The 21397-nt window shown below is 36.6% G+C and overlaps 2 protein-coding genes and 1 non-coding gene across 3 annotated transcripts; 2 read left to right on the top strand and 1 right to left on the bottom strand.

Annotated features, from left to right (window-relative positions):
• Window positions 1-1356: 1356 nt before the first annotated feature.
• LOC130993317 (uncharacterized) lies at window positions 1357-4904 on the bottom strand. The gene is made up of 6 exons (XM_057918150.1): window positions 4057-4904; window positions 3307-3469; window positions 3025-3201; window positions 2827-2910; window positions 2296-2374; window positions 1357-2015 (listed from the first exon to the last, which is right to left on the bottom strand). The coding sequence occupies exons 1-6, from the start codon at window positions 4371-4373 to the stop codon at window positions 1567-1569; spliced, it is 1269 nt and encodes a 422-aa protein (XP_057774133.1). The 5' UTR covers window positions 4374-4904; the 3' UTR covers window positions 1357-1566.
• Window positions 4905-12553: 7649 nt separating this feature from the next.
• Window positions 12554-12626, top strand: TRNAR-ACG (transfer RNA arginine (anticodon ACG)). Its single transcript has one exon. It is a non-coding gene; the product is annotated as a tRNA-Arg (tRNA).
• Window positions 12627-14535: 1909 nt separating this feature from the next.
• On the top strand, window positions 14536-17114 carry LOC130993316 (uncharacterized). The gene is made up of 3 exons (XM_057918149.1): window positions 14536-15354; window positions 16485-16567; window positions 16661-17114. The coding sequence occupies exons 1-3, from the start codon at window positions 14647-14649 to the stop codon at window positions 16773-16775; spliced, it is 906 nt and encodes a 301-aa protein (XP_057774132.1). The 5' UTR covers window positions 14536-14646; the 3' UTR covers window positions 16776-17114.
• Window positions 17115-21397: the final 4283 nt, after the last annotated feature.

Genomic DNA, 21397 nt, shown 5'->3' with positions numbered 1-21397 from the left:
TTGTAATTATAGCATGTCTTAATCATCTAATTAACTAGTCGATGCGTTTTATTTAAGGGGTATTGACCTGTAAATACTCGAATTTTTCTCATTTTCTGATTTTGCACTCCAACTTTAAAATCTACATATAAATACCTAAACTTTGTATTGTTTCTGATTTTGCACCCGACTTTTTTTTACCCTTAAATCGTTGACGACATGGCAGCCGGATTGACATCCCAAATCATATAATTACATGTTCCAAATCTCACATTGACAATAAAATTATCGACTTCATTATGCACTTAACTCTTAATTTGGAGAAATCATTTTGTGTAAGGTTTAAAGGGCCAAGAATCAAGAGCTTTCTTCCTCTCAACTTTCATTTCTTCCCCAGCTCGAAAATCTCAGTCGATCAAAACCTAAAACAACGCCGCATTTGAGCTAAGAGAATAGCATGCTGCTGTACAAATCCTATCACTCTAAATCAAAATCCTATTTTGATTTTTCCACTGAGACCCCAGCTGCGCCGTCGTTTGGTCTGCAATACTTTAATTTGCTAGCTTGTCCCACCCAAGTTAAATAGTACTCCCTCCGTCCCAATAAAAGTGGCCACTTTTTTTTGGGCACGGAAATTAAGAAGGAGATTGTTATGTTTTTAATTGAGTGTGACCCACCAAAATTAATGAGTAATTTTTAGAAAGTGGCCTACAATTGTTGACCAAATTAATGAGTAATTTTGACATTTTTAAAAAGTGGCCTACAATTGTTGACCAAATTAGTGAGTAATTGTTGACTTAATTAAAGTAAACTTTTGCTATTTTTAGAAAGTAGCCACTTTTAATGGGACACCCAAAAAGGAAATGTGGCCACTTTTATTGGGACGGAGGGAGTAATAATTTCAAAAGTTGAAAGTTGAGAAAGGGACATAGCAAGAAGAATATTTGCGCCCAAATTAGAGCATTTGAAAACTAAATTTGATTTTTGGGGATTAATTAATAGTTAAAGATAAAACGACAACGTTTGATCATCATACGACACGGTTTCTCTTTTAAAATAAAATATTGTCGTATCCTAGTTAGCGTAAATTTACCACATATTACCCATCTTAGTTTTAATTTGATCGAAGAAAATCACTACAAAAAAATCAAATAAAATTGAACGTTCATGTATTTTGATGTCAATTTTAAAGGTCATGGAAAATAACCAATTTTTACAAAATTAATTAGTCCTAGAAAAAATTTAAAGAAGTTTGAAATGAAGAAAAATGTAGACGTAGAACTGATGTGATACCACAATGAAAAAACACCATCTAGGATGCTCTAATATGTGATGTGAAATGCCACATCAAAAATACACATACAAATACAGAGTAGATTTAGAAACAAAATTTGAAGCCGATTGCCACTTGAGATGTGGGGCAAAAAAGGAGCATAAATTACTCAGAGAAACTTAGACAGTTTCCACAATATTGTATCTATAAACAGTATTGATCTTTCCAAAAGCATTGATCTGCTCTGCCTGAATGTACCAACAACAGCTGCTTATCAACACTAAACAAAACAAAATTCTAAACTACAATCCTCATCAGCTGCACGCCCGTCCTCCCACGTTTCCCAGCTTTCTCGCGACGCCAAATATGAGCGTCTTCGTCAAGAGTCCCCTGTCCAGGGTGCAGGCAACAGCGATTGCACCCCCGATTATCAGAAGCTTCGGTATCTTCATGCCCTTCGCCTTGTCGTCAGCCGAGGCCACTAAAGGCGTGTCTGCTGACACCTCTTCATCTTCTAACGTCTTCAGGTAGTCGGGGTCGAGCTTGGTGTTAATTTGAGCCATGAATGCGTGGCGAGAGAGGGGTGCCCCCGACGCTCTGTGCTTCTGGTAAGCTCTGAAACCACGGTCGATGTTCTTCACCGCCCCCCACATCCCTTGGCGCACACCGAATTTCGCAATCTCCCACGGGATGCCCATGTCTTCGTGGTGGAAGAGTATCACCTCGCATGCAGACAGCTGCCCGTCTCCTTTCCTCGATTCCACTGTTGCCAACGAAAGAGAAGGAATTTAGAGACAGACGAAAACCCAACTTACTGTCACTAGATTCAGCAACACCGAGAGACGTACTAGCTCAATCTCTGCAGTGACCACAACACAACCAATTGCAACATTTTTGTTTCTCAACATTCAAAAGAAAATCAAGTTATCTGAGTTCAACCAGACAAACTATCCACAAAAACGTGCGTGCCGCCTACCAAGCTGCAACGCTGAATGCTGGAAGATCGGGTACTTTAAAGAACTAAGGAGCCATGAACTCTTTACCTGCTTGAATGAACCAACTTGAGTAGAGAAGATCAACGCGCCTTGGTTTGTCTTTCCTCGGAAAAGACGAGGGAACTCCCTGGCTCAAAAATAAAAACACGGGTCACTCAATTCTATCAAACTAAGCTAACATAACATAGCAACTTCACCAACATATGCACATATTTACAACAACTACAATTGGGAAATATGTTAAGTTCATATTTTCAGACACGGCGTTACTTGATGCAACTAAATGTCCTGGAAGATAACTTATTATTCCCATCAGTATATATGTTCGGTGAGGATGTTATGTGGAGTATATAATTTGGTCACTCCAACAAATCTCATTTCGGTATATAAACAACTTCTACACTTTTTAAGCAACTTTAGATAATCATTTAGCATGTGTAGTAGCATAAGTAGAACTTACATAGAAAGAAAACACATTCTAAATTCTCCCAAGCTTAATTAAAACCATCGCGGTGACCTAAAAACTATATTAGGCAGAGAGAATCTAGCAGAAGGAACAACATATATCTTTAGCTTTACCTTAGTCACGCAGTAATATGATCTTCCCGACTCCCATATTCTACGTCCTATTATATATTCTCGGTCACTGCAGAAGAAAGGGAACTGCAAGAAAATGGTCAGACCTCAATTCTAGGAAAAAGTTAAATAAAACAACTCACAGTATCTCAATGAGGGAAAAAATGAAAAAAGAAGAAAAAGGAAAGGGTTATTCCCAACCTTGCGTATCCAGCGAACCACCATAATCCCTGTGGTGGGGCATTCTTCTAGAATCGAGGCATGTGTAAGCATATCATCCCATTTTAATCGGAAATCATCATCCCAGAAAAAGTCTCTTAATATTTCTGGAGTTGCATCTTCATAAACAGTTCTGCTACAATATTGAGGGGGCCCACTCTTAACAGACACCAGAAAATAACAATCAGTGACACATATACCAAATGTCACACTTAAGAGGAAAACAAATTGGGGAAGACCAATCAAGAAGGAGTATTGCAGTACCTGAGGTTCTCTTTGCCATGCTTGGTAGCTCATATTATGGGATGAACGATCCATCATATGCTTCCAAGGGGGTCCTCCATCTTTCCTCTCAACAAGATGGCATAGATGTTCCAAATCCTCGTTTGTAATGAGTGGCTGGTCTTCTTTGCCCATTTCGGATGGACTAAAGAAGCAATATACATAAATTTAGTTATCAAAAGGAATAACCCAAACTAGTGCTTGTTGAATAGGACCAATCAACCTTAGTTATCAAGTAAATTCTCATCATAATATGGTGCTTATTACTGCATAAACCCCCATAGCAATTCCAACTTCCGACAGATACACCGTTTGAATATATATGAGCAAATACATAACTAGCAGCAAGAGGCAAACAGTACTCGCATTCTTCTTTTACCAACATAGCATCAATTCAAAACCTGCGTGCGTTGTTGTGCAGGTCTTAAAGGCACTAACAAGGAAAATTCTCTACCATCATAGACCAACAGCATAGCTATCTGGAATTGTTCTTGCAATCACTCAAAATGATACCTATACTTCCTATTAACAGTTCAAAGAGTGATAAATACTTATTACATGAAGGAAACTTAGAGATTGAAGTTTATTCATGGATTCAAATTCACCATAAAAACCTCACACTTAAAACATCAGACTCAAGAAAAAATCACACAAGATGAAGCAACAATATAAATATTCAAAGACAAATCAGAATTAAAACCTAGAATCAGATATATGATGCAAAAAGTGAACCTGCAAATAGCAGTGTCAATCGTTGGTATCGCCATTTGCTCCTTCCGAAAACCATCATCCAAACTACAACTTGCAGTCCCATCCTTGCCAGAGTCCAAACTCTGAGGTGAAATCAAGCCTCTAAGAAGGGCAGAAGGCGACGAGGGCGACGGAAAATCAAATTTACAATTCCCCAAAGTTGCCCACTTAGGTTTCCAAACCCATCCCACCATTACACCCAAAACAAATGCAAACCAAGCCGGCCCCAAATACTGTATAATTCCAATCATCATCGCCCAACTCATCGGCATCCCCAAAAACGCCTCAACCACCGCCATAACTATTTATTATTACAAGCAATAATCAATAAATAGCAGGCGGCTGTTTACAAGAAAAAACCTCAAAACAATAAATAATTTTTTTCCTCACCCGGAAGAGGAAATACACAAGAGATGTCAAAGGGGTTTGCAGGGACTAACGGATAAGAATAAAGAAACAATTAAAGGTCGAAACTTGGTTTGTGGGGGAGATTGATTCTGCGTCGTTTCTTTGTTGTTGAAGTCGTTCCCGCAATAAATTATAAAAATACAAACCTTTTTTTTTTAGTGACAAAGATTGAAAAGAACCAAAGATAGAAATATGGAAAAGAACAAAAAGAAAATAAAAGGGGTTATCGAATTGCACCGCCAAACAACCAGTGGTTTTGGATTGATGACGGCGAGAAGATGCCAGCTGTGTGTTGACTGTGGATTTTTATCATCTAATCTAATCTGAAGCAAATATTGCGCCACCTATTTTTCTGGCTGCTAAAATTCGCAGCGCCTGGTTTCCGCGGTGGCCTGCTATAAAATGACAATTTTCTCAATTTTTTAAATTCACTGTAAAAAAGTTCCCCTACTATTTTAATTACTGACAGGAAAAATATTTTTTTTAATTGCCGCCAATTTTGGCAAAAAGATTAGTTTTTTTATTTTATTTTTCTTATTACTAATTCGAATAATTCTCTTTTATAATTTTATTACCCATTTTCAAAATAAAAAAGAAACTCCTTAATTACCAATTATGTGCGCCTAAATCTAACATCAACCATTCATTACATGTCTTGATGTCTAAATGCTTAGATCATTTTACTTGATATTAGTAGCTTAAATGATAGCTTATTCTATTAGAAGTTAGCTGAGTTAGTTAGTTGTCAAAGTTTCTGTTAATAAATTAAGAGTGTAGCAGAAGAAACAAATTGTGTAACCGTCTCTGTAAACTCTCCTCTATAAAAGGAGAAGTGATAAGATCAATAAACTTGAGTTTCATTTCACAATATACAAAGCTTTCATATTCTGCAGTTTAGCTTATACTTCAATATGGTATCGAGCCAGAAAACTTCTCTCTGATCCTCAACTCACGCTCATCTTCATTTTTATTTTATTTTTCCTTTTATCCGTTCAAATCTGCGCATATTTCACATGAATTCTTCTGCTATCACTCCAAATCTACCATCTATTCATCCAATTTTTCTGTAAAATTGGATCGCACAAACTACATGTTCTGGAAAACTCAGATTCAAGCAACAAAAAGCGCTTATGGTTTTGATGATGTTCTTTATCAAGGTGTTGCTCCTGCCAAATTCCTTGAATCAACATCTAATTCAACCGATCAAAGGCCAAATCCAGAATACTCTAAGTGGCTGTGTTGAGATCAATTCATATTTAGCTGGATTCTAGCCTCTTTATCACCATCCATGATTGGATACGTTGGTCGCTGCAACAACTCAGCTCAGTTATGGAGTACTTTTGAAACTCTATTTCAGTCTCATTCAAAAGCAAGATCTGCTCAACTCAGGTTTCAACTACAAACACTGAAGAAATCCGATTATTCTATTGAATACTACATCCTCAAATTCAGAGGCATCTCCGATCAACTATTCAGCATTGGACAATCAATCTCTCAATCAGATCTAGTCAACTACATTATTACTGGATAAGGTCCAGAATATGAGAGTATTAATGTCCTCCTTCGATCACGATGTGAAGAGCTCACTATTGACGAAGTACAGTTTGCTCTCCAAACTCATGAAATCCGCCTCTTAAATTAAGCTCAAACTCAATCCACCAACACAACTGCTTTCCTTGTTGGATCTACCTTCAATCAGCAACCTCAAGCCAATGCAGCATATCAACAACAATCTGGAAATTGTGGCCATGGCTGCTATGGAGATCGAGGTTCAGGTAACCGCGACAGAGAAAACGAAAGGTATAATGGAAATAATAACACTAAACCAATATGTCAGTTGTGTGGTAAAACTAACACGTTGCTCTTAAATGTTATCGTCGCTTTGATGTTAGTTTTACTGGTCCTACATTTTACACAAATTAAATCTCATATGCTCAATCACCTCAAGCTCACTTCACACATAATGAGCCTCAAAACTCATCCACCTATTGTGTACCTGTTCCTACTCAAAATACTCAATCATATCCATCACCAGCACAAACTCAACCCACTGCCTACACCATTTCTCCCACCTCTCAAAACTCCACAGGTCCTGAATGGTATTTTGACTCTGGAGCCTCAGCTCATGTGACTTCAGACTTCTCAAATCTCCACATACAGACTCCATATCATGGTCAAGATACTCTCACCGTAGGTAATGGTTCGAAACTCCAAATTACTCACATAAGATCTACTCATTTACCTGCATCTCACTCAAACAAATCTCTCATTCTGAGTAATGTTCTTTTTGTCCCACATATCACCAAAAGTCTACTGAGCATATCTATATTCACTGCTGATAATAATATGTTTCTTGAGTTTTGCCCTTCTTCTTGTTTTGTCAAGGATCAAACCACCAATCAAATCCTACTGGAGGGAAGGGCTCTACCATCTGAACTTACCTCAAACTGCTCAATCTACTCTCAATAAAAACCAGTCTACATCTAGGTGCTTTCTTGCCACTAAGGAAGATACTCTCAAACTATGGCATGCTAGACTAGGACACCCTTGTATTAGCATTCTAAGTACAACCTTAAAGTCTCTAAATCTCAATGTATCTTCTTCTAGTTCAAATTTCAGTGAGGCATATACTGTAGGGAAAATCCATTGTATGAACTTTCCATCTGTTACTGTAAAAACCACCACTCCATTCTAATTAATACATACTGATCTTTGGGGACCTAGTTCAGTCCCTTCATCTGATGGCTTTAAATACTACATATACTTCATAGATGACTTTACTCATTTCACTTGGATATTTCCAGTTACTCAAAAATCTGAAGTCTACACCATCTTTAAAAACTTCAATTCCTATGTAGAAAGACAATTTAACACCAAAATCAAATCATTGCAATCTGATTGGGGAGGTGAGTATAGAACATTGAAACCTCTACTAGAAACTCTAGGTATCATTTTTAGACATCCTTGCCCACATACCCATCAACAAAATACTAGAAACTCTAGGTATCATTTTTAGACATCCTTGCCTACATACCCAACAAAAAAATGGAAGAGACGAGAAAACATATAGACATATCACAGAATTAGGACTTACTCTTCTAGCTCATGATTTTCTCCCTCAAAATTACTGGTGGGATGCCTTCTCAACTGTTGTACACCTTATAAACAGGTTGTCATCTCCCTCCCTTCATCATATCTCACCTTATAAAAAACTCTTCAATCAAATTCCTGACTACCATATGCTCGAACCCTTTGGGTGCAGCTGTTTCTCATACCTTAGCCCTTATAACACCTCTAAGTTGCAGTTTAGATCATCTAAATGCTTGTTTCTTGGCTATAGTTCTACTCACAAAGGCTACAAATGTCTACATCCAGCAGGGCGCATGTACATAGCCAGAACAATCATATTCAATGAGCTAGAATTCTCATATTCTCAACTATTATCCTCATCCAAAACCTCTTAACCTTCAACATCCACTGAAATGCCACTCTCTATCCCAACTTTTCCCCAACTTCCACCTCCACAACATACACCACAACATCATCAGAATGTCTCTCATCACCATTCACCTAATATATCACCTCATCCATCACCAAATGCAAATCCATCTCATCATTTCACTCAAATACACCCACACCTTCACCCTCTCCTGATGTCTCTTCCCATAATACACCTCCACCAGTCAATCAACATCATATGCGAACAAGAGCAAAATGTGGTATTTATAAACCAAAAGTTTTCACTGCACAAACTAGAAAATTTGGTAACATTGTTATTAGTGCCATTCTACCTATCTCTACCTATGGAAAATGAGATACATGCTATTGATGACAAATCCACATGGGAACTTGTTCCCTATACTCAAGACATGAACTTAATTCAGTGTAAATGGGTGTTTAGAATCAAGCAAAACTCTGATGGTTCTCTTGACAGGCTCAAAGCAAGGCTTGTAGCCAAAGGTTTTCAACAAAGAGCTGGCATTGACTTCATGGAAACCTTCAGCCTTATTTTCAAGCCAATTTCAGTAAGACTCATTTTCTCTCTTGCCTCAACTTACAGATGAGATATTCAACATTTGGATATAAACAATGCCTCCTTAAATGGCACCCTGGAGACTCCGTTTACATGCAGCAACCTGAAGGATTTGTCAATCCTCAATTCCCTAATCATGTTTGCAAACTCAGAAAATCACTTTATGGCCTCAAACAAGCGCCTCGCGCTTGGTATGACAGACTAATTAAAGAACTACTTGCTAAGCTGTGGATTTGTTTTCTCCACCTCTTATCACTCTTTCTTTCATATGAGGAAAAATGGTAAGCTAACTCTACTTCTTGTTTATGTCGATGACATCTTAATTACATGAGAGGATTCCAATCTTATATCTCAGATCATCCAAAATCTGTCTAAAGAGTTTGCTCTCAAACACCTGGGCTCTGTCAACTTCTTCCTTGGAATTCATGTGTTCAAAACCTCATCTAACACCTATCACTTAAATCAATCTAAATACATTCGTAAGCTCTTAGCCAAAACAAACCTCACTGACAGCAAACCACAACCCTCACCCTTTAATGCAGGATCTAAACTCTCAAAAAATGACAGCCCTCCATTTTCTAACCCTACTATATACCGCAGTATAGTAGGAGCCCTTCAATACCTTACTCTCACTCGCCCAGACATTGCCTTCATGGTTAATAAACTTAGCTAGTTCCGTCATGCTCTCACTGAGCTTCATTGGAAAGCATGCAAGCGCTTACTCCGCTATCTAAAATGCACCATCAATCACAGCCTAAAGTTCCACTCTTCGCCTTACCTTCATCTCAAAGTTTTTTCGGATGCTGACCGAGCAGGGTCAGTTGATGATCGCAAATCTATTGGCGGTTATTGTGTGTTTCTTGGCTCCAATCTTCTCTCATGGAGTTTCAAGAAATAACAAGTTGTTTCCAGAAGCTCGACTGAGTCAAAATATCGGGCACTAGCTGATGCCTCTGTCCAAGTTATTTGGATTAAATCTTTGGTGCAAGAAATTGGTATCACATTGCCTCATTCACCCCTTATATGGTGTGATAACAAAAGCGCCGCCGCTATTGCTTCAAATCCTGTGATGCATGCAAGGACAAAGCATATTGAAATAGACACTCACTTTGTTCGTGATAAAGTTCTCCACAAAGAGCTGAATGTTCGATATGTGCCTACTGATGAGCAACTTGCTGATATCTTTACCAAGCCTCTTTCCATTATACGTTTTCAATATCTTGTAAGCAGGTTTCCATTAGACAAAGGATAGTTCTAGTTGAGTAAGGGTTGTATTAAATAATAGCTTAAATGATAGCTTATTCTGTTAGAAGTTAGTTGAGTTAGTTAGCTGTCAAAGTCAGTTTCTGTTAGTAAATTAAGAGTGTAGCATAAGAAACAAATTGTGTAACCGTCTCTATAAACTCTCATCTATAAAAGGAGAAGTGATAAGATCAATAAACTTGAGTTACATTTTACAATATACAAAGCTTTCATATTATGCAGTTTAGCTTATAGTTCAATACTTGAAATTTCTTTTTTGCCTTTACTTTTGGTGGGAATATTGATGTCCGTGTTAAAGTCCGGCTTTTTTTGTCCACAAAAAGTAATTTTAGAAGATGACGATACGAGTTTTAATGAAAGTACTTAAATTTATTGTGGGTGGAGAAAAAATTACATATAAAATATAGTGTTAATAATTAATTATATTGTGAGTGGAGAAAATGGTCCATCATATAATAAAAAGTTTTCAAAAGTGAAAAAAAAATCTAATTTTTGTGTATATTTTAAAATGACAAAAATGAATTATATTTTGTGGACGAATGGAGTAATATTTATTTATTTTTAATGGAAAAGTATACCTAACTTGGTGTGGGTTTCAAAAAAAACTTGGTGCAAGTGTTTCAATTAATTAAGCCCCTCCATCAAAATAGAGGATATTCCAAAGGATTTAATGATGCTCGAATAAAAGTTAGGCAGTGTAAGAGTTCATTTTTTTGTTACAATGAGATTGAATAGGTACAAGAGTTCATTAAAATAATGTTTTATAAATAATTTTGGGATGTGAATAATACATTATATATAATTTATAAATAAAACTAAAACGAAAGGAAAATCAAACTTTATCTTCTTTTTTTCAATGACAGGGAAATGCGCAATTATTATTTGAGAAAGCATTGGCCTAGAACTCTAGATAGCATTAACATTGATTGGGTTTTAACTCAAAACATTTCATCATAAATTATTTCTCTTCACACTAGATAACCCTACTCTACATTTTTTGTTCTATATATGAGAACATTATTGATATCATCACCATTATTATTTTTATTAAATGCCAAACGGCTAATCGTATTCATACTTAATCAGACTTCTCCATGGCGTAAAAATAATCAGAAGTCTCCATATTGGATTTTAAAACAATGTTTGCTTATATATAAGTAATCATATTAAAGTAGTTGGTGAATTTATATTGGGATGGATGTCAAAGAAGTTATACAAATATCTTGACCTGATTTTAATAAATTTATTTGTAACCAAATGTATGATTTTGACATTTTAATTTGTTTGGTTTTAATTTTAAACATTTCTTTTGTGAATCTGGTCTAGTCCTGGAGGTACAGTTGCAAAACACGTGGTATTCATTAATCGCCAAAAAAATCATTCGTGATTTAACACCAGTAACAACTTTTTATAAACAAGTAATTAATGAAGGTTATCTATAGAATTATATCCAAGCAAGAATTTGTATTTTTGGACAACTAGTTATTTAATAGTGTGTGTTTTTTAAGCCACAAATTAAAAAATATAAATTTCTCGTCACTTTTTTCTTGGCAATGGGGTGGATGGTCTCCGGCGGCAAATTGCTGGGTTTTTACCAACAAACAAAAAGAAATGAAGTCAAATGTAAGGGGCAATTTGAGTAGAAAAATTAGGTTTCTAAACTTGTGATTAAAAGTATAATCTTTTTGTTTATATAGAGTAGGTGGAATAATTTTGATCTGACTTCTTGGCTGCAGGCGCCAAGTCCTACTAATGTGGAAGCATCAAGTTGTCATCGAAATCGATTTTATATATTAAGTAATTGGTCAATGTTACAAAGAATTATTCATGGAGTTCATGTTATAAGATTTTTATTCTTTAGAGCTATACTTGCATACTCTCACACACTACTAACTGAAGGAAGTTTTATCAATTAAGTTTGAATTTTATTACCATGAATATAACAATTTTTTGAGCTTTGGCTATTTTTCATAGTAGTGGTCATATTCTTCTCTCTCATAATCAAATGGGTCCGATTTATTTTGCAGAGTGGCTAATATTTTTCATAGTTTAAGCGATAACTATATATAATGCAGAAACTAAAACAAAAATTTACTGAATGAAGCATGATTTGCTAGTTTTGTGTGTTTTCTTTCCTCAAATTAATGAGGAGTTCTTCTGTGCTCCATGGAGCACCATGCTCCCGGATGCAAAATGACACTAACACTAACACATTATTTTGAAATGACACTAACACTATTATGTTTTACAAATGACACTATCATGTTATATAAATAACACTGTCGCGAAATGACACTAACACTATATTGAAATGACACTAATATTAAATGACACTATCATGTTATCGAAATGACACTGTACAATCGGGAGCATGGTGCTCCATGGAGCACAGAAGAATTTGCACAAATTAATTTGCGTGGAAGTGGAAGGAAGCAATCACATAAATATGCCTCAAGTAAAAGAATAAGTAAATCTTGTTATAAGTACTTGCCAAATTACAATTTTTTTTGATAAATTAAATAAGTAAATAAAGAAAATTAAAGCACTTGCCAAATTACAACTTTTCTTTTTGATAAATTACATAAGTAAATAAAAAAAATTAAAGACAGTACGACAGAGAACTTGAACCCAAAACTTTAGGTATTAAACATCTAGGCCAACGCACAGATTAATAGGAATTACAAAAGGAAAAGCTAATTCATCTTATATATGCCTTTTGCCTTTGGAATGTAATTACGTACAAATATATTTAAAGAGTATTTTTGTTCATGAGTTGACTCCATGGCCCAATGGATAAGGTGCTGGTCTACGGAACCAGAGATTCTGGGTTCGATCCCCAGTGGAGTCGTTTAATAACATCCATTATTTTTTGTTGCTTCTGGTTTCCTTTCCTTTCCATTATCATGGTGAAGATTTATTCATCCATTTCTGGTTTCCTTTCCATTCATGGTGAAGAATGAAAATAAGGTTTTCATCCGTTATTTCTTTTGCCAATTATGTGTAAGAAGTAAGATCGCGGTCTTACTTCTGGTTTCCTTTCCATTATGATGGTGAAGAATGAAAATAGAGTAAAGATGAACTCTTTCTCCATGGAAAAGTTTATTATATGAGATTTTCGTTCACGTAAATTAAATGTAAATATAAGATGGATTCTATTATGAGGGCGTTTGATTAAGCTTATTTCAAAGAGCTTATAAGATGTAGTTTTTTAAGATTTTATAAGTTGTCAAAGTGTTTGGATAATTGAGCTTTTGAACTAGAAAGATAAATTTAATTAGAGTGAGAAAATAAAAAAAGAGATGAAATTAAAATAAAATATAATGAAATACAAAATTCTAGTGGAGTTATTTTTGTAAAATGAGTGTTGCTTATAAGAATATGAGAAAATAAGTTGGGGGTAGAGGAACTTATTTTTTGGGGAGCTTATAAGCTCTTAGGACTTAATTTTATAAGCTCTTTAGGAGTTTATTTACCAAACACTTTGAAGTAGATTATAAGCTCTTTAAAACAGCTTGTGCCTACGGCGCTCGCGCGCGCTTGAGACACCCGACGCCTGATAGGTCTCGTGCGCGAATAAGGCACACGACGCTCGGCCAGCACCGCGCGCGCCCGACGAATATCTATAAGTTCAGCCAAATACCCTCTATATATCTCCATGGCCCAAATGGATAAGATAGTGGTCTACATAATTACAGAGTCTAGGTTTCATCCTCAATGAAGTTTTTACAACATTTATTTAGTTTAAGATATTCTATATTTATTTATGTAAATGGACACAATATTAATAATATTTTAAATATTTATAACATTTTTTATTTGTTTAATAAAGTAAATGGTTATTAGCATGTAAATACACAAATTTTTCTCATTTTCTGAAATTTAACATGACTTTTATTTTCTATCCACAAATACATAAACTTAACATTTTTTTTACATCGATAAGAAAAAAACTCTAAATTATTATTAACTTGAAGGCCGTAATACTACGTCATTCACTCTCCAATCAAAATAATGAATACAACTACTCTATTCAAGTGCATATTTCGTAGTCTACATCATGTATTTCAGCCTTCATGTCAATCGTAAATAAATTTTTCTTTATCATGTCAAAAAACCTTCATATCGTGTATTTTAATTTCATAAATTTACAATAATAAGGATGTCAATCGGGTCGGTCCACTCGGTTTCGGGTCAGCCCATTTAATTTTGAGTTATTTTCGATTCGGGCTAGTTGAATTTTTTTTTTATTTTTCGGGCTAAATTTTTTCGACCCTAATCGTAACCCACTCGATTTCGGGCTAGCCCGTTCGGGCCCGTAAGTTTATGATTATATATATATATATATATATATATATATATATATATATATATATTTATAGATAATCATATTATTGTAATAAAAATATATCGTATTTTTTAAATCAAGACATTTCGCCTTGTCTTAGATACAAAAATTAATGTTATTTTAACGTAAGTTTACATAATATCTAACTTTAATTTCATTTTCGATAAAAATTGTATATAGATTTAACATGAATAACTATTTTTCTTTGGGTTTTATGTCATAGATGTTTGTTATTAACCGTTGAAAAAAAATCAAAACATATTCTACAAGTATCAAAATATTATTATCGAATTAAAAAGTAAAGTACTAAAGTTTAAAAGCCAATTATTAAGAAAGTGTTCGTTAATCTATTCGGATCGACCAGTCGCTTTCGGGCTTTTTACCTCAGGTAATACTTAACAGTACAAAATAATTCGAGTAAAGTGTAGAGTGGGCATCGCTCTCGTCTAGCTCTCTCCTAATTTGTGCTCTCCGCGCTGTATATGTCACGCATTCTCATTTTCTCTCTCTAACCCCTCCGGCCATGCTATGCAGAAAATCCGGCTCCACCTGGCTGGACCGGTTGCGGATCGCCAAGGGCTTCCCCGTCGACACCACCGGTCTCGACAGCTTCCTCGACAATCCTGATTCTCCACCACTTGAAGCACCGACTCCCAACCCGAATTCCGTCTCAATTTGCGCTCCGACTCAAAATGAGGATAAGCAATTGCTCACTATAATGAGCGATGTTCTCAAGGAGCTATTCAATTTTGGGGATAAATGCAGTAACTCAACCAAGTTAAAAAAATCTGCCCGCAAACAAACAAACCCTAGAATTTGTGCATTTTCGGGCAACGGGAGTCGCGACAACGACGATGCAGCTCCAGGGAAGGTGACATTGTTAAGGAGTGACGACAGAAACAGTGGATTGAATGGAGTGAAAGTGTTGCATAGATGGGAGACTGAAGAGGAGGGGGTTGGGAGGGAGGCCAATTTGGTGGGGTTTTCTCGGACGGAAGTAACGATTATTGATACGAGCTACGAGTCATGGAAGTTTGAGAAGTTGTTGTACAGGAAGAAGAATGTGTGGAAAGTGAGGGATAAGAAGGGAAAGAGTGTGATTATGGGGGGTAAAAAGAAGAGGAAAATGAGCGAGGGCGTGGAGGAGGGTCATCAACATGGAGGGAAGAAGTGGAAGGTTGATAAGAAGGATGGGGTTGGAGAGCAGTGCGCTTTGCCACGATTGAATGAAGTATGTTCCGAAATTATTGTTGCGTACCGTTTGTTATTATGTTTCTACTTGATTGTTTTTTGCCTTGATAATGTGTTGCTCTAAAATTGTAAGGAATATGTGATTGTTTGATTAACAGATTGAGGAGAGGCTGAGTAACTGGTGCTGAACTTTGGTTGTATATTAATTGAAATGGCATAACCATCCATTATTTAGTCTTATAAGCAGTAATTTGTGTTCTGTGGACTTTGATTGTTTGTTATGGAGAAAGGATATTGGCATGGAAGAATGCTTATTGATTTTTATACTGGTTGGATGAAATTTATGCGCCTTAATAGGACGCTAGCTTATATGGTGACTGGAGCTGTTTATCTTATATGCAATTATTACTTTGGTTGGTTCAATGCGATAAAAACTATATTTCTCTAGTCTTCAGTTTATCTGCTTCTGAAGTTCTGATTGTGATTGTGATTGTGATTGTGATTGGTATTAATCTGTTAATTTTGTTTGTTTATCAGAATATTTGGTTTTGTCCATTCAAAGTCAAAATTTTCTTCATGATCATTAGTTATACAGTGCAGGAATTTTGGGGCTACTGTTGGGATGTCTTGGGAGTTGGGACTCCTATAACTTATAATGACATGTTTGTGTATTTGGCAAGGTTGAATGCTATGATTAGGCTAACTGATGAAAATGCGGAATACTTTGCAGAATTTACAGTAGTATGCCATGCTTGGGCTGTAGTTCCTAATCCTATCTGATCAATTATGTGACCAGTCTGGTGTGGTCCAACCCTTTTAGTTATTGGTTGCCGTATTTTGTTATTCTCTTCACGGAAATTATCACTTTACAGATGCATGTTGCAAATTATTTGTGGTGGCACTGTTTGTATTAAGTTGTGTTTAACATTTTCCCTATTACAGTACCTTCTTCAACTTTATGCCTCTCGAGACTTCATGCTTTTTAGATTTATCAGTTTTGATCCTTTGAAAATGTTGATACTGTCCTTCCTATGTTGTTCCATCTCATCATGATCTGTGAAGAAAGAGTGGAACGTGTTTATAGTGTTGCATGCTTCTTGTTGACCTGCCAAGTATGTTTCTGTGGTACAGCCTTTGATCTCTATCCGTGGCTTATGATTTGCTCCACAGGTGTATTATCAGACCAACACATCAGAAGTTCATGATAAGCACTCAAACAAAGTTGTGGGGACTGACAAAAACAACCAATCCTTGTAAGAGAGATTCATGCCCGTTTTTTTTTTTCTGTGTCTTGCATAAATGCGTTTTCGTGTCCTAAATGACAGCTGCATCTCATGGCTTTCCAGGTCCTTGGAAAATGGGAGCTCATCTGTTATTCTTATTAAGAGCATACATGCTGGTAAGAAAAATAGAACTAGCATTTCCAAAAGCTATCCGAAGTTCAAAGAAAAGAGAAATTGAGAATGCACGTTGCTCATTCTGGCACTGGACTTGCAAAATACTTGAAGGTGATATTCTCTTGCGATAAGCAATCATTGAAGCATTCAGGTACATGACACCTGGAAGTTGCTAAACAAAACATTCATCAAGTAGTTCTATTTCTGCACGATCCAAAGTGCATTGGCAGTCATGCTCGTTTTGTGGGCTATTTGGGTTGGCTTTCATGCATATACTAATGTGTGATGCCTCATTGTTTTGTGCATATAAACATTGCATTGTAAGTTGTAACTATGCTATGTAGGTGACTATACACAATGGCAAATTTGCATATTGATCTATATTCATAAGTTGTCGTGATAATTTGCTTGGAAGTTTATTTCTCTACTGCCCTAGTTTTCCTGATCACCACTTTTCATTGTTGGTCGGACTAGATTTCATACCCCTTTCATGGTACCGCGGCTTATTCACGATCAAGGAGTGATAATAGTTCTTCGTTCTCATTTTAAATAAAGTTTCTCATTTGAACATCTACCTACATGTCAATATGTACTTCTTACATTTCAATTATATAGATTTTTTTGTATATCCCAAATATTCCCTCCGTCCCATTATTCATGACACATATTCATTTTTGGGTTGTCCCAACTTACATGACACATTTCTTTTTTTTAGAAAAAATCAGGGGTCATTTAAGCATTAAAATAATCAATAATCACTAATTAATCTTAAATGATTTCTACGGACTTCAAAGAAATCAAAATCTTATTCCTCTCCTCTCCATCTGATTCATCTCTTCTCCATCTAATCACTAATCAAAATCAGTCGATCCGCCACCACTGCCCGTCGATTTGCCCCCACCACCGGTCCACCGCCCGTCGATCTACCGCCTCCACCTCCACCACCACCGCCAGTCGATCTGCCTCCTCCCCCCTCTCTCTCTCTTCATCCGTCTCTCACCTTCTTTCTCCCTCACCTTCCGTTAGCCTCACCTTTCTCTTGCTCCAGGCCGCCGCCAAATAAATATTCCTTACAAAACACCAAATAAATATATATATATATATATATAAAAAATGCATGAAAATACCCCACTTTATACCAAAATCTGGTTTTTTGACAATCTTTTTTTTGTTGCAAAAATTTCAACCACCTTTCAATTTGTTGCAATGTCCGGCCCGTCAAATTTTCCGGCCAACTTAAATATGAGTTGGCAGCCGGAATGCCAACGTGGCATTAAAAATGCCAAATCACACACATACACCCCCTCCCACGTCACTCTTCTCTCTTCCCCCTCCCCCTTCTCTCCAGATCCACCCTCCCCCTTTCTCACTTCCGTCGGACACTTCCCCTTCCCCCACCCCCACCGCCGCCACTTCCTCCGGCCTCTCTCTCTCTCCTCCACTCGATTCCCGGCGAGAACGACGCCCGCGCGCCGCCTTCTCCGCCTAGTCGTCTCACACACAAGCGGTAACCACCGCCCCGACTCAGACAACACAGCAGGGCTCAAGACTCTTCTTTTATTTCCATTAATGGATCTATGTTTATGTGTGGCAAAAAATTGTAAAATCACACATTGTTTGTAGAAGCTTATGCACATCAGATGCGTAATTGTTGGTTTGGTTTCTGAGATTTAAAAAGTATGCTGGGGATATGGGGAGGGGGTATTCAGGCGGTTGTGGCGGCGGATCTGGGTGGATCTTCCGACCGGGAATCGACTGGAGGAGAGAGAGCCGGTGGCGGCAGCGGCCTGATGCTCCTGCTGGCGTCTGCCATAAATAGAGAGAGAAAGGGGAGGCGGCTGGACGGTGGGGCTGTTCGGCAGAACGAGCAACGGCGGCCTCGGCCTTTGAGGTCGACCGACGGTCCAGAGAGGGTGAGATCGGCGGCGGCGGGAGTGAGCTTCTGGCTCTTGCTGTCTGTCTGCTAGAAGTCAGAAAGGATTTAGGGATTTTATTTGCAGATTTGGGGTTTTTGCAGGAGAGAAGGGGAAAAAGAAAGAGATGAGAGGGCGGTGGTGGTGCCCGATGCGGCGGCGGTCGGCGTCGGCCTCTGCCGCCGGAGGAGAAGGAGAGAGACGGCGTTGGCAATGGTGGTCTGCAGGAGTCGAGGTGGCAAGGGGGATGGGGATGGGGGGAAGAGAGAGAGAGAACCGACAGGGAGAGAGGTGGGTGACGTGGGAGGGGAGGGGGTGTGATTTGGCATTTTTAATGCCACGTTGGCATTCCGGCTGCCAACTCATATTTAAGTTGGCCGGAAAATTTGACGGGCCGGATATTGCAACAAATTGAAAGGTGGTTGAAATTTTTGCAACAAAAAAAAAGATTGTCAAAAAACCAGATTTTGGTATAAAGTGGGGTATTTTCATGCATTTTGCCCTATATATATATATATATATATATATATATATATATATATATATATATTTCCTTACAAAAATGTATATTGTTAATGTTTGTATACATGTTAGTGTTTGTTGGTGTTTTGGAATTGGATGTTAGTTTTTTTTCATTACAAAAATGTACGTTTGTTGGTGTTTTAAATTATTCATGATTGTTGGTGTTTGCAAGCTAACATGTCTTTGTTGCAATTCGTAACTTTGTTGGATAAATGCATATGTGTTCTACATAAAATTCGTACATTAAGAAACGTTTAAATTTTATAGACTTAAGAGTGTTTTTATTTTAGCTCACCCCTATATATATATATATATATATATATATATATATATATAGGAGGGCTATACATAAAACTCCCCTTAGACTATAATATAAGAACAAATCTGAACCATTAATATCAAATCTTGGACGGATCATATTAACTTTTAGTGGGAAGTTACATTCGAAAATGATGCACATATAATTCATAGGTAATTTTCGCATAAGGGTATCATATCTTTGGTAAGTGCAATTTAATCTCTCTCCACATTGATTCTCTAATCCCGAAATTAATGCCAAATCTCTCTCTAATAATTCGTATAGTATATTCAAAATATTTGCCTAATAATTCGTACATGGAGTATATAATTCTTATAGTTGATAGTTCATACAGTACATTCGAAAATATATACTTGCCTAATAATTTATACGCATATAATTCTTACAGTTGATAATTCATACATTACATTAAAAAATACTTGCCTAATAATTCATGCGCATATAATGTATATAGTTGATAATTCATATGTTAAAAAATGATTGCCTAATAATTATATGAAATCAAACAAATAATGCACCTATACACCGATAATTCGGTAAACTAATCATGTGAATTGTATAATTCAATATTAAACCAATTTAATTAATGCGAGTGCATACTAATTCATAAATAAAGTACATAATTCATGACAGTTCAGCAATAAAAATAAATATGTAAATTAATTCATAGTAGTTCATAAATAAAAATATAGAGTAGTTAGAATTAAAATTGTACTCGTGATGAATTATACGTTTCATTGAGATGTTTAAAATAATTATTCGTACGATTTCTGGGTTGCCCACAGTCTGTGACGTGAAGTTTTCAATTTCCTAATTATCGTGTTTGATTTTGATTTAGGTATAGAGTTAAAAAGATACACGCTTCCAAGAAGATCCCCACAATTAAGGAAAACATATCTAATAAAAGTTTAAAATTACTTGTTTATATATATATATATATATATATATATATATCAAATTTAGCGCTCGTACCAGCGAGAATAGTGGAGGTTGTGGTATTTACTCTTCATCGGACAGTCGGAATCCTTTTGACGAGGAGGATGCGACAGTGGGACTTCGGCGGGGCGGTGGCTTCGACGGGGTGGGAGGAACACGCCGGGAAGGACAGGACATGGCTTCGACGGGAGGTTGCAACAGCGGGACTTCGTGCAGCAAAGGTCGCGGTGGCTTTGACGGGGCATGGAGGACGCAACGACGAGAGCGGTGGCGCACACCGATGATGACAGACACGCCGATTAGGAATTTCTGGAAAAAGAGTGCGATGAGTATTGAGAGAGTGTGTATGTGTATGTGTATGTTTGTTTGAATCTTGATTTTGTAGGGTAGGAAGTGGGACCAAGAGTTAACCTAAATCAACTAAGGTTGTAATACTCAAACAATGATTATTAACTAATGTATTAGAAATTATGGCTATAAAACTTATAAATTTATGAACTTTGGCTTTCTCTTTTAGTTTTGTGGTGTAATGAATATTTAAACTGAAATGATGAAAAGTCTATTCGATTTATTAGAGCTAGTTGTTAGAATATGATCATAACTTTTGGTGTTTTGAACAAAATGACTATATATTACTCCCTCCGTCCCATGAAGCGTGACCCATTTCTTTTCGGTACGAAAATTAAGAAATTGGTATTTTGTGTGTTAAGTGTGGTAGGTGAAAAAGTGAAAAGGTGAATAAAGGGTAAATTTTTTGCCATTTTTAGAAACAGGTCAAGCTTCATGGGACAACCCAAAAAGGAAAGTGGGTCACGCTTCGCGGGACGGAGGGAGTACGAAATTTGAAAATAAGGTCTATAATTTTCATTTTTTACATTTACACTCTTATTTCGGGCCGAAAACCAATTATTTGGACTTTTGGTGACACCTAATGCCCATTTTTGTATTATCGATTTTTTAGCATATTTCAACTTTGATTAAAATTAATTCATTTTC

This window comes from Salvia miltiorrhiza, chromosome 7 (assembly GCF_028751815.1).
Source record: "Salvia miltiorrhiza cultivar Shanhuang (shh) chromosome 7, IMPLAD_Smil_shh, whole genome shotgun sequence".
In the NCBI taxonomy this organism is placed as follows: domain Eukaryota; kingdom Viridiplantae; phylum Streptophyta; class Magnoliopsida; order Lamiales; family Lamiaceae; genus Salvia; species Salvia miltiorrhiza.
This window is presented reverse-complemented; position numbering and strand designations above follow the sequence as displayed.